General features: G+C 36.3%; 1 protein-coding gene across 1 annotated transcript; it reads right to left on the reverse strand.

The window, feature by feature from the left end:
- Positions 1-9,378: 9,378 nt before the first annotated feature.
- On the reverse strand, positions 9,379-13,972 carry LOC149926417 (uncharacterized). Its single transcript, XM_090157694.1, has 2 exons — positions 13,406-13,972; positions 9,379-9,411 (listed from the first exon to the last, which is right to left on the reverse strand). Exons 1-2 carry the CDS (start codon positions 13,970-13,972, stop codon positions 9,379-9,381), a joined length of 600 nt encoding a protein of 199 aa, XP_090013820.1.
- Between the last annotated feature and the right edge of the window lie 627 nt (positions 13,973-14,599).

Genomic DNA, 14,599 nt, shown 5'->3' on the forward strand with positions numbered 1-14,599 from the left:
CAGCTCATGAAGCTCAAATTATTGTCTCCTGCTTAAAAATTATACTAAAAGTCACCAACAGATGGTGTCTAAAGACTACGGCCTGCGGAAAGGTCAAGCACTTAGTACTAAAATGCTAAGAGAATTGCGCTCATGGTCACGTGCCTTCCTCTGTTTCTGCTAGGTGTCAATTCCGTATTTTATGTTAGGCTTAGACGCCCCGAAATTTATCTAGACCTTTATGTACATTTTTATATCTATGGCTGCCGCCATAGAGGAATAGCCCTGGAGTGGTATTGATAGTTCTGATTGGGGTAAGCACTGACATTCCTCTTCAGAAATCGCGTAAAGGGGGATGTAGAAACGGGGTGGTATGTCGAGGTAGACTTTTATCTATTCATATATTCCAACAAAGGCAGCGCGATCATGGCGTGATCTACCGGTTAGGGTTTGAATTCTTTAAAAAGTCTACCTCGACTTTCCCCCCCTTTCCCCCCCGCCTCGAACTGGCACTAAGCTGTCGGATTTAGCGTCTTCTTTCCTTTCCCCTCCTCTACTATTCTTCCATGCTGCCGCCTACGGCCGAGCTTGTCGCCAGTTCGTTTTGAACTTTCAGCCAAGGATCCTATACGTTAGAAGGATAGGTAGCCTTCCGGCCAGCCCGTGTTTTCAAAACGCCGGCAGCGCCGTCGATATTAAGAGAGCCTCTAAACGTGGGACGTCTTGTTTCTATTCACTCAAGGATAAATTTTGACGTTGCTTCCTCCATGTTTTGTCCTTGACGGAATCTAAAGACGGATTCTCTATCGCGCATGCCCCACCGATGGCGCTGCAATTTTTCGTCCCTCGCCTCATATCCTTCTAACATATAGGATCCTTGCTTCAGCCAATGAGAGGCCGTAGAGTGGTTCCGCCAAGGAGGATAATAATCCTCCTTGGTTCCGCTACTATCGCTAGGTGACGTCATTTTCTGGTGACATTAAATTCTTGGCAGAACCACTCTTTGAGCTCTAATTGGCTGAGATCTGGCTATCGTCTGCCACGGCGTTTGGTCCATTTGCCAGTTACACGGCAGCATTGTAATTACCTTTCTCCTGGATAGCAAGTTTTTGGTGTTAGCTATACCGACTATTGTAAGAACTTCTAAAATTTTAGGATCTCATATGTTCCTTAATTTGATTAAATTTTATTTGTAATTAAAGTTTTGGGAAAGACAACGCTATACTTAAGTTAATATTCGGTATTAATTTGAAAGATACCGATTCAAATAAATAAAACACTGCTAATAAATAATATAAGTGTTTTATACCAAAATTATATATTATTTAGTTTTTAAAGTCAGAAAAATTTATTTTAGATATATTTCTGCATAATATAATTAATATATATTTTTTAATGTGTATGAGACGCTTGATAACAGTCAGACCGTCTGTTGGGCCGACTACTATATGAACTTTTAACATGTTACAATAAAAGCTGCAACATTTTTCCTAATTTGAGTAACTTTTAATTGTAATGCATATTTTATATTAAATAAATTTATTTGAGAAAGATTTATCTATAATAATTAATATTGTTATTATTTATAATGTGTGTGAGACATAATCTTGGAAGAGAGAAGGGTTTATTTTTATTATTATTCAAGGAAGAAAGGGCTGATTTGAGTCTGAGAAGACCGCGAGCCCGGTGAAGACACCATCTGTTTAAGTAGGGCGAGATATGTGTAAAGGCCACGCCAACGGGGGGATACGTGAGGACAGGGCTGGGGACACCCGTGGCGGAAGCATTCCGACCACCCGTTGGGGGATTGGTGGTCGTCCTCACACGGATATCCAAAAACTCTGCCTCCCGGACGCCTGGGATTACAGGAGTGAGCCACTACTCCCGGCCAGAGAAGGGGTTCCTGGAGGGGAAAATATGAAAACCATAGCTCGGGACGTTTTTTTTTGGTCGGACTCTCGTTAAATGTTGCCACCATTGAGGGGAATTTGGAACTATATTATTATTTTTTTCCTATTTGACCTTGACCAACAACACAGATCGCGACTAATAGCAAGCTTTTTAGGATGTTGATCGGAATGTTTTATACACTTTTTGATAACGTTATAAACTTAAATTGGAAGATGAAATATTTTTAAAGTCGGTTGTTTATCAAGAGCATAATTACTCCTGTATTTCCATTTTTGTTTACTTCAAATTAAAAAAAAACTGGTTGCTCATCACGCGTAACATCAATAGCCTCAATTGGTTTTTGAGATGGATATGGATATGGGTTTTCTTGGGTTGGGCCTCGTTAATCAATTAAATGCAAATTGCAAACATAATGATGTTTTTTTAAAGTTGATGCAGTAATGGAGTTTCGGTTAATAGTAAACATCCATTTTTGGGTGAGCTCTAATTTAGCATTTCTCTTTCCGGGTGTAGGTACTGGAGAAACAGTAGCGGCGCCAGGATTTTTAGGGAGGTAGGCCAACCATTTGGAGGCCCCCAAATTATGGTGGCCCATCCACCACAATTTTTTCAAATCCATCCACGTAGATTATTTAATATTTTTAAGCAATTTTTGGGTAAAATGGGTACGCGATGAAAAAATTAGAACTAATATCACTTAACAAATGAGTGGTTATTTACTTATTTCTACGACTGAATTCAAGTCTATCAATTTACATTCATTCCTTCGGTACTTCGCGTGTACATCCCATACATCAGAACTTACAACTTTACGAAAATGACTGTACATAGCTAGTAAGTTTCAGAACCATTTATTTGTAAAGATAAAATTAAAGATACAATTTGGATATAGTAGCGCTCACCACAAATTAAAACTAAAAAATACACTACTGTCAAAGAAAAGTTACTCGAACCTTTGAAAGGAAAAAAAAAACAGCAGCGTCGTTAAGCAACTCACTCGCATTGAATATTGAAAAATTAATAAATAAATTATTTCGCAAACAGATTACAGAATTTAGAGTGCTAGCTTAGTGGCAGTTGATGCGTTTTTAAAAGTTAGTGACGTCACAGCCGTAGCTTCCGTAATGGTTGTCATGAAAACTCGCGTTTTTTCTCAATAGACGTTTAACATTGGTGATGTCACAGGGTTTCAAGCTGCTGGCACTCTATACGAAGAAAAAATCCTATCTTGAAGATGTGATGAGAAATGTTGATGGGTCATTAGAAAATGACGGTTTGCCAACAGGTCAAGCACAAAATCATAGTCCAAATGACGAAGAAAGCAGCAATAGTAGATCATCGACCGATAGCGATAGAAGCAATACTTCAAATGACGAAATTGATTCTGCTACTGATAATGATGTTGTCTTTAATGTTCCTGAAGTTAGAGCTAATTTGTCAAGTCCAGACGACACAGATGATAGGGATTCCAAATACCAACTTAAAGTATTTCTTAGATCACTTATTTTTGGTAAGGGTCTTTTTTAACTAGCTTTATTAATTTAATTTAATGCTTCTAAATGGTTTTAGTTTGGTGAAGTGATCTAACTGGCTTAGATGATTCTAATTTTTTTTCATCTCTTCAATATGCTCTTCTCTAATAGGAAATTGTTTTTTATCATAAAGCCTGGTTTGGTGAATGTTTTTTTATTATTATCAAGCCTAGTTTGGTGCAGAGATCTTTTCTTTTTATTATTATTATTATTATTATTATTATTATTATTATTATTAATATCTGTTTTTGTTTTTTCTTATATTTGCTTAAATTTATTAATGGGTTATTTAGCATAGTTTTATAAATGCGTTCTATCCTTACGCTACTTGTATAATAAGATTATTAAATAAAAGCAATAATTCGTGCTTTTATTTAATAATCTTATTATGGGTTATTTAGATTAACTGCAATTTTATGAGTACGCTTTGCACTAGATCATTTTAAAACAGATTATATCTTTTATCAATTAAATTTAACTTGTTTATGAAGGATAAGGATAATCACTTAACCTTAATTGTATTACGCAATAAATAATTTTCCTAAAGGATAAATTGTAAAATTTTAAAACTAGGTCAAAAGTATAAAATTTAAGCTATAAAAACACGATCTAAAGTTTTTTTCCAGGAGAAATCTAAAATCATGCTGACTGGTGATTTCTATCTGGAGCCTGTAGTTACTTCACCACGTTCGTTAAAATATCTATCTCTCTGAGTAGTAAGAAATTTCAATCTTTTTAAAAAACAAAGTATTTGTACAAGATTAGAAGAGTATTGTCTATATAACGTCTTTCTCAAATCTAAAATTTTAATCGAGCCATATGGTTTAAAGGTCCCTTTTTAGACCTACGTATAAACTAGACCCCTTATTATTTATTACGCCCTATTCTTCAAGAATTGGGCAAACACAGACAATTTGTTCGTTTTGCGTGCAAGATAAAACTTTTGAATGTGGTCATCCGGGAATCGCGTACGATGGACTATTGTTTCACAGCAAAGAGATGTTATGCGGTTGGTTTAGCTACAAAATTCTACGAATGTGCAACAAATATATGAGACTTTTCCGTAATGCAAACCAAATTTCGTGTTGGAAAAAAAAAAACAATTTAAAAACTTTCAGTTCGAACTTCACCTACTAGACCAAATTCAACATGTTGGCTCTGTCCAAAATAAAGTTCGCTCCGTTTTAATCAATTCAGATGTTCTTGAGATGTATTCTTTAGAGGCGATTAAAACCAAAAATAGTGTTTTTGTCCGCGCAATTATGCAACAGCAAGATAATTTTTTTATATTGTTTATTTTAACAGATTAATTAATATTTATAAATTCTAGCCCAAATTTCAAACCCGATACATCAGTTTGTAGAAAAACAAAAAATTAACTTCTACGGATTGACGTAATTATAATTATTTTTAATTATATCCTTATAATATTTTTAACATTGTAATTTTTTTATATATTCAGCCTTTATATTTTCTTTATCCCTTTTATTAATTCTTTATTGATTGTTAATTTATTTTGTTAGTTTATAATATTTTTAGTTTTATTTGATGTATAATATTTATTGTATTGTTTATTATTTTTTAAAATAATTTATTGTTTGTATAGAATATAATGATTATTAAACAATATAATAACTAATTGTATTTTATTTTTTACAAAACAAGTTTAGCATTGTTTAAAGATAAAGGTTTGCAATCTATTTACTATTAAAATTTTAAAAAAATGAAAAACAAATGTGTGATCAAAAGTAAATAAGCGTAAGTAATTTTTTTATCGGTGGGGGTCAGGCATGATCGCTTATATCTCGGCTCGATCGTGTCCAAACTTGTCTGATAGACCGAAGCTTAGGGGTTGGGATCAAGCATCAAGGTCAAAGGTCATCTTCAAGGTAAAATTTGAGATCAAACCAAAATATGTTTTTCGACCTTTCCTGTGGCTGTGGGGGGGGGGGGGTGTTTTTGAGGTTTTTGACGTAATTTTGGCGGCCATCTTGGAAAAACGTCGTTTAAATATGATCCAACTCTACTTCAGTTTCCACTTGATTATATTCACCGTGTGTGCCTTGGTGTTACTAGGCGCTTACTAAATTAGTGGGTGAAGAATGGCAAATTTAACGTTCGATTGAGCAGCCATTTAACCAACTCGATATCAACTAGACTTCAGAAATACCGACACTTCATTCCAAGGGATTTTAGCCGAAAGCCTCGATCACTTAAATTTATTGACAGATGGAAAGCCACCGAGCTGAGGCAGTTCCTTTTGTATACAGGCCCAGTAGCGATAAAAGGCATTCAATCTGACGAAGTATACAAACACTTCTTTTTGCGTAGCTGTGTTATCAATATTTTAGCAAATGTTGAACTTTTTGACCAATATTCGGAATATGCGGATTCACTATTGAGAGAGTTTGTTATAGCTTCATCAGAAATATACGGGAAACAGTTTGTTGTTTTGAATGTGCACGCTCTTTGCCATTTAGCTGCAGATGTTCAAAAGTTTGGGCCTTTGGATTCTTTTAGTGCTTTCCCATTCGAAAACTATTTACAATATATAAAGAAGAAAATCAGAGGAACAAACAAACCGTTACAGCAACTCGTAAAACGTTTAAGTGAAAACCCATTGCCACCACAACATGAGTCAAAAGCCAAAAACAAAAGTAATTTAAGACAACCGCTAAAAGGATTTGACCCCGATGTTCCGATAAATGCCTCATTTTACAAAAACGGTCATTTTTCTGTTTCATTGAGTCAAGGCGACAATTGTTTTAAGTTGACCTCAGGTGAGGTTATAGTTGTTAAAACAGTTTGAGTTTATTTGATCGAATTGCATTTGATCGAACGAAATTTGATCGAAAGCTACTGTAGGGTAAAACTACAAGTTTTTGGGAGTAAATCGAAAAGGCAACATCTAGTCAGAAGGAGATACAGTAGACTCTATGAATAATAATTATTTCTTTAAACTGTACTAAATAAAAATAACCATAGTACTTCTCCATAATAAGAAACTAAAACAAACAACAGAAATATGTCTGAGCGCAGTGATGTAGAAAACAAAATATTATCTCGGACATAATTAATTGAAAGACCTATTAAAAAAACGAACTCTGTACCTAATTTTTAGCAATAGAAGGGCCGTGAACGTGGTCAGACCCTTCGTATACAACGGTGCATACGCGCCTACGGCGCGCGTACATCAATCTAACCTAACCTAACCTGACCCTATTTATATATATCAAAAACAACGGGCCGTTATCATCGATGTCATAAAAAATCCATCATATAGTGTATAAAGTAAAATTATCTTCATCTTTGTGGCTTAATACAGTTAAAGCAATGAATTATTCCATCATTATTCCTTCTGCACTTAAGCAATTAATTATTCCATCATTATTTCTTCTGCACTTCATATTGACATTCGGTAAAATAAAAACATACCAACTGGTACTATAAATACTTTTGAATTCGATCAAATAGTATTCGATCATTTGAAGGTTCGATCTTATGAAACAAATGACAAATGGGATTCGATCAATTGGAATTTCGATCAATTGCAACGTATAATGATCGACTGTCGATCACATATTTTTCGATCAAATGGACCAACACCGTTAAAATATTTATAAACAAAACTTGGAAGTGTTTGTACGTGCTAATTTGTGTTTATTTCGTAAAGAGATTTATGAATACCCATTAAAATCGTCTGTATTGGGAATTTTTGAAGGGGAAATTTCTCGAGCTACCAATGTTTATCCATTGTCTATGTTAAATCCAAAATGTGCCAATTCAGAAAAGACACGTCCCTGAAAAACATACCCCGTGGATGACAACTAACAGAAATCAACAAATACATATTCGAGAAAAGATAAAAACAAAAAGTAAAAACGCAGCTACGGGTCATTACTTTATCGAGTCATATAGGAAGCAGAGAAATCTGGTTACGAATTTAATCCAAAAGGCAAAAATAACTACTTTAAAGATAACGCGAGGAAGGAAAAAGGCACCAAACATTTCTGGAGAATTCTTAAGCCACACTTGAAATTAGAAAATAAAAAGATAATCAATAAAATATTACACGACAATAATTTATCATCGGACCCTCAAGATATAGTAAATGACATGAGCGATTATTTTATTGGAATGGCTGAACAACGACTGTCTACCATGAATTATAATATTCCATTAAACAACGATTACAGTGGTAAAAATAATGATGGATGTAATAGAGCAGGCTTAAATAGTTTTACTCAAATAACAGAAGACGATGTTTTTAAAGTCCTTAAAAGCATTAAAACAAATAAAGCTACCGGAATGGATGGTCTATTCCAGGACCCATACTATTATAAAAAACCTAGCAGCACCTATTGCAAAATTTGTAACAGACCTCATAAACCTCTCCTTTTCGAGTGGAGTCTTTCCGGATGAATGGAAGATTTCAAAAATAGTACCAGTGTATAAAAATGGAGATGACAGTGACCCATCAAACTACCGCCCTATTAATGTACTGGCAACTTTATCCACAACATGTGAAAGAATAGCTTATACGGACATATACCAATATTTAGAATCAACGGGTGGCTTTTATGAAAATTAGTCTGGTTTTAGAAAGGGTTTTTCTACTACTTCATCCATTTTTAACATATATGATCATTTAGAAAAAGGTCGATATGTAATCATAACTTTTATAGATCTCTCAAAAGCATTCGATACAGTTCAACACCATCTCTTATTAGAAACACTGAAAAATGCCGGGATTGATGGGAAAGTACTATCGTGGCTTCGGTCGTATCTGAGTGACACAAATAGTCACGCATAATGGGTTCTCATCAAAACCAATGAATGTAAAGCACGGAGTACCTCAAGGCAGTGTCATGGGTCCTTTATTATTTAATGCATATACAGCTGACCTACAGAAATCACTTGAAAACTCCCTGGCAAATGAATATGCAGATGATAACGCAATATTAGGAGCGGACGAAAATCTTCAGGTTGCAATAAGGAATATGGAAAAAGACCTAAATAATATAAGCATTAAACTCCTTACAAAAGGACTTTGTTTAAATAAATCTAAGACAAATTTCATAATCTTTAGTCCAAATAGAGAAATGAAAAAATTGCATCAGAAATTGCCAGGGTACAATCAAGAGAACAAGCTCATTCAAATATCTGGGTCTCTGGATGGATGAGAATTTAACCAAGGATTCTATATTTTTAGAAGGATAGGAAGTGACTAGGTTCTCCTGTATAAACGGCCTGGCGGGAAGAGCGTGGAGTTTTACAAAAGAGTGACGTCACTTTTACCGCTTTTACTCACCCCCAAGGCCAAATCACTCAACGGCGAAATGGGCTTTGACGCCTTCACGGTAGCGATATTTGACCTTGGCTGGGTAATTTTTGGAAGGAGCTACTGCGCAGTCACGCGTTTTCTTCCCGGCGCGAAAGCGCCATCACTTCCTATCCTTCTAAAAATATAGAATCCTTGATTTTACATGGGCCCCACATATTGACTACACTGTAAAGAAAATTAAGACCAGACTATGGTTATTAAGACCACTACAAAACTCACTATCCACTGAGACTCTTAGAATGTTATATAAAGTACTAATTAAACCAATACTGGATTATGGAAATATATTCTACGAAACAGCCAAAAAATCCACAAAAAAATAGATTACAAAGCCTATTTAAAATGATAGTAAAACTTATCGCAAAAAAATCAAAATATTCTTCCTTGTCAGAAGCTATCGAAATAGCGAATGTAACAAATTTGCAACAAAATTACGAATTAAACTTACTTCTCTTTATATTTAAAGTTAGGCAAGAAAAAGCCCCGCCGTGCATTTTGAAGTGGTATAAAGCAAAACATATTAATGATTCTGGACTAGCTACCCGGGGTCAAAGAAATAATTTCCATGTAAAAAAAATTGGAAAATTTTGGGAAAAAAGTGTAAAGAGAAATTCAGTTACTATGTGGAATAAGATGAACGATGAACTAAAAAGTATAAATTCATACAAAGATTTAAAAAATAAAATAAATGTTTTAATATGTAAAAACCAGGAAGTGCTCAATTGAGCCATAATTTTGTTCCCACCCCTAAATTATGTTTTAAATTAATGGACGGTGGACCCTTTTGTAAACAAGTGTAAAACTTAAAAGGTGTTCCAATAAAAAGCATTTTATTATGATTATTATTATGTTTAGCTCTTCCTACTGGTAGTCAAAATGAAAGTTATGTTTACATTTTTCCTAGCCTAGATGCTTATAGCTGCTTATATAGCTATACAATTTTAATTCAAAAAGGTTTTGAAGACTTTTAGAAAAGATAATTTGAGCTTACCGAGGACCGAGTTATTGATTGAAAGAGTTAATGTAGAATAAGTAATAGTTAAATTCTCGTAATTATTTTTTTGCTTTATTGGTTAATTATTGTAGAGTAACAGCCGATACCATAGTTTCGTATTCTCAGAATTATTTGTATAAAGAATCTTCAGAAATTCACAAACTTGACTGCAGTCCAAAATTGTGCTTTTGGGTTGTAAAAGTTATCGGTACTAAGCTCAAATTGTTTTTGATGTTCGCAGTGGTTTCATTTTTAAAAGAAAAAACTGTAGAAGTCGTGGAACTTATTTGGTGCATTGCTGAAAATAAATTTTTATGGCCTCCGACATCGGGAAAGTGCGACATATCAAAAATTATTAAAGATTGTAAGCCACCAGGTGAAAAGTGGAAAGTATATGGCCGCAAAATTCTCTATAGGGCTCGGGGTTTTCTGATCATTTCGATCGAAAAATTCAGTGAACTATAAATAATCGGACAATTTACAGATAATTTTCCGAATAAATGTCTCGCACGTTTCTCCGATGACATTTTAGTTCAAATAAATTTCATATTGTTTAGCTGATTAAGTTTTTATGTATATAAATATAACTGGTTTTTTAAACATAATAAGTTTATCATTTCCTATGTTTTCGAAAATATATTTTACCCGAAAAACCACGAAGAGCTTTAGCTATTTAATTTTGTAACTATTATTATATTTTTTAGATAAACCAAACAGATTATAGGTTCGTAATAGAAAGAAATTGAACATATTTTCGAGAAAATAAAACATCGTCTTTTTGAACAGATTTTACCGTCATTAATTAATCAAAAATATTTTTCAAATCAAATAGAAAGAATGCTATTTTAAACGAACAACAAAACATATGTAATTATCCAAATTCTGTATTACTCGACTAAATTTATTTCAAATAAATTGAATAAGTCGGGTAATAATAATCTAAATTCAATATTCTTCGGCTCAAAGCATATAACATAAATTCCAATTAGAAAGGCTAGAAATGAAATAAGATGTATGTACTTTGACACATTTCCCTTAAATATTGGGTTATGAAAACGAAGTCTTTGTCTTTGGAGACATTAGAACTTTCTACAGTTTTAAATACTGAACACCCACCAAATTAATGAAGCAGGTGTCGTGTTAAAGTGGCTGAACTGGTCTGGAAGATCTGCAGACCTGAAAATTAGAGACCCTATCATATCCTAGGGCCTGGAGTCAAATATAAATGTATCGAGAGGGTGGGCATCTGTACTTGTACCGGTTGAAGAAACCAGATGGTACTTGTACCGGTTGAAGAAACCAGATGGTACTTGTACCGGTTGAAGAAACCAGATGGTACTTGTACCGGGTGAAGAAACCAGATGGTACTTGTACCGGTTGAAGAAACCAGATGGTACTTGTACCGGTTGAAGAAACCAGATGGTACTTGTACCGGGTGAAGAAACCAGGTGGTACTTGTACCGGTTAAAGAAACCAGGTGGTACTTGTACCGGTTAAAGAAACCAGGTGGTACTTGTACCGGTTAAAGAAACCAGGTGGTACTTGTACCGGTTAAAGAAACCAGGTGGTACTTGTACCGGTTAAAGAAACCAGATGGTACTTGTACCGGTTGAAGAAACCAGATGGTACTTGTACCGGGTGAAGAAACCAGGTGGTACTTGTACCGGTTAAAGAAACCAGGTGGTACTTGTACCGGTTAAAGAAACCAGGTGGTACTTGTACCGGTTAAAGAAACCAGGTGGTACTTGTACCGGTTAAAGAAACCAGGTGGTACTTGTACCGGTTGAAGAAACCAGATGGTACTTGTACCGGTTGAAGAAACCAGATGGTACTTGTACCGGTTGAAGAAACCAGGTGGTACTTGTACCGGTTAAAGAAACCAGGTGGTACTTGTACCGGTTGAAGAAACCAGATGGTACTTGTACCGGTTGAAGAAAAAAGATGGTACTTGTACCGGTTGAAGAAACCAGGTGGTACTTGTACCGGTAAACCAGGTGGTACTTGTACCGGTTAAAGAAACCAGGTGGTACTTGTACCGGTAAACCAGGTGGTACTTGTACCGGTTAAAGAAACCAGGTGGTACTTGTACCGGTTAAAGAAACCAGATGGTACTTGTACCGGTTGAAGAAAAAAGATGGTACTTGTACCGGTTGAAGAAACCAGATGGTACTTGTACCGGTTGAAGAAACCAGATGGTACTTGTACCGGTTGAAGAAAAAAGATGGTACTTGTACCGGTTGAAGAAACCAGGTGGTACTTGTACCGGTTGAAGAAACCAGGTGGTACTTGTACCGGTTAAAGAAACCAGGTGGTACTTGTACCGGTTAAAGAAACCAGGTGGTACTTGTACCGGTTAAAGAAACCAGGTGGTACTTGTACCGGTTGAAGAAACCAGATGGTACTTGTACCGGTTGAAGAAACTAGATGGTACTTGTACCGGTTGAAGAAAAAAAAATGGTACTTGTACCGGTTGAAGAAACCAGGTGGTACTTGTACCGGTAAACCAGGTGGTACTTGTACCGGTTAAAGAAACCAGGTGGTACTTGTACCGGTAAACCAGGTGGTACTTGTACCGGTTAAAGAAACCAGGTGGTACTTGTACCGGTTAAAGAAACCAGGTGGTACTTGTACCGGTTAAAGAAACCAGGTGGTACTTGTACCGGTTGAAGAAACCAGATGGTACTTGTACCGGTTGAAGAAACCAGATGGTACTTGTACCGGTTGAAGAAACCAGATGGTACTTGTACCGGTTGAAGAAAAAAGATGGTACTTGTACCGGTTGAAGAAACCAGGTGGTACTTGTACCGGTTAAAGAAACCAGGTGGTACTTGTACCGGTTAAAGAAACCAGGTGGTACTTGTACCGGTTGAAGAAACCAGATGGTACTTGTACCGGTTGAAGAAACCAGATGGTACTTGTACCGGTTGAAGAAACCAGGTGGTACTTGTACCGGTTGAAGAAACCAGATGGTACTTGTACCGGTTGAAGAAAACAGGTGGTACTTGTACCGGTAAACCAGGTGGTACTTGTACCGGTTGAAGAAACCAGATGGTACTTGTACCGGTTGAAGAAACCAGGTGGTACTTGTACCGGTTGAAGAAACCAGATGGTACTTGTACCGGTTGAAGAAACCAGATGGTACTTGTACCGGTTGAAGAAAACAGGTGGTACTTGTACCGGTAAACCAGGTGGTACTTGTACCGGTTAAAGAAACCAGGTGGTATTTGTACCGGTAAACCAGGTGGTACTTGTACCGGTTAAAGAAACCAGGTGGTACTTGTACCGGTTAAAGAAACCAGGTGGTACTTGTACCGGTTGAAGAAACCAGATGGTACTTGTACCGGTTGAAGAAACCAGATGGTACTTGTACCGGTTGAAGAAACCAGGTGGTACTTGTACCGGTTGAAGAAACCAGGTGGTACTTGTACCGGTAAACCAGGTGGTACTTGTACCGGTTAAAGAAACCAGGTGGTACTTGTACCGGTTAAAGAAACCAGATGGTACTTGTACCGGTTGAAGAAAACAGGTGGTACTTGTACCGGTAAACCAGGTGGTACTTGTACCGGTTGAAGAAACCAGGTGGTACTTGTACCGGTTGAAGAAACCAGGTGGTACTAGTATATAGTATATAATATCGGCTCGTACAACTCCAATCATGTCAATAACACCTTCTTGGGCAAATTTTGCACGTTTCTTAAATCCGTCGTTATCGGAAAATTCGTCAAATTTCCCGGCTTTGTCTTTATAGAATAGAGACGCGGTTAAGAAACTATCCTTGGCTGGCCCACCATATGTCAAGAGCGTTTGAATCATACTCTTGTAAGGATACTGTTGAGGGCATGATGTAACTGATCTGTCACCTAATGATACGTGAACTTCGCTAAAGAGACTATGTAAAAACAAATTTTCCGGACCGATTTTGTCCGCAGGAGTTGTGGTTTTAGATACAGCGTCGTAAATATCGGGTTTTGGTAGAGTTCCATCTGCTTTCACAATTTTCACTTGAACTTGAAGTAAAGTATTTTTCCAATCAATGTAAGTCTCCGAGTTTCCAGCGATATTAAAGATAATTGCTTGGTTTTCATTTATGTTCGATGTTGGATTATATTCATCCCATTGACTTCCTATTATACCAGTTTGAGTATAAGATACGTGAAATAAATCAAGTTCCGAGCTAATGCTGTTCTGCGAACTGGGGTGAGCTAGAGACATTGTTCAATGATGATGATTACGAGAATATATCAGACTGAAGCAGAGAACGTCTTTTCTTCTTCGTGGTTCGAACTGAACTGATGATGGGAGACGTTTTACGTTTCCTTTTACGTCCATTTCCACTAACGACGTAAGTTTACTCACTGCTTCGGCGGCTCTTCTTAAGGTTTCTTTCCCCACCTCTTTCCCCCGAGATTTTAACGCGTCTTTAATAGACACACCACTCGAGACGTCGGAAGCAATTTTTGCTCCGGTATTTAAAAATTTTCGACCAAGGAATGTGGCACCCTTTTTGAGTAAAGGCATGGCCGACCGAAATGCCGAGGCTAATATATTTCCAAGACCATATCCTCTTTGCACGGCTACTCCACGGTATACCGGAATTGATCCGTGTCCAATTTGATTTAAGTAATAGTTATTATAATCGTTTACAGAAACGTGATCCAGATTACGTGGAGACATGTTTCTCCTTTGACCCGCTAACCACAAATGAACAGAAGAAAGATTTTACACCTGATTTTATAGATAAGTCCATGTTCTTCGGGGTCTAAAATGAAGAGTGACGTGAACTTTTCCTCGTTCGAAATGTACAGGCTGACCCTTTTCACTCATAATATTAATTTCAAT

This window comes from Leiobunum rupestre, chromosome 9 (assembly GCF_980474605.1).
Source record: "Leiobunum rupestre chromosome 9, qqLeiRupe1.1.hap1, whole genome shotgun sequence".
NCBI lineage: Eukaryota > Metazoa > Arthropoda > Arachnida > Opiliones > Sclerosomatidae > Leiobunum > Leiobunum rupestre.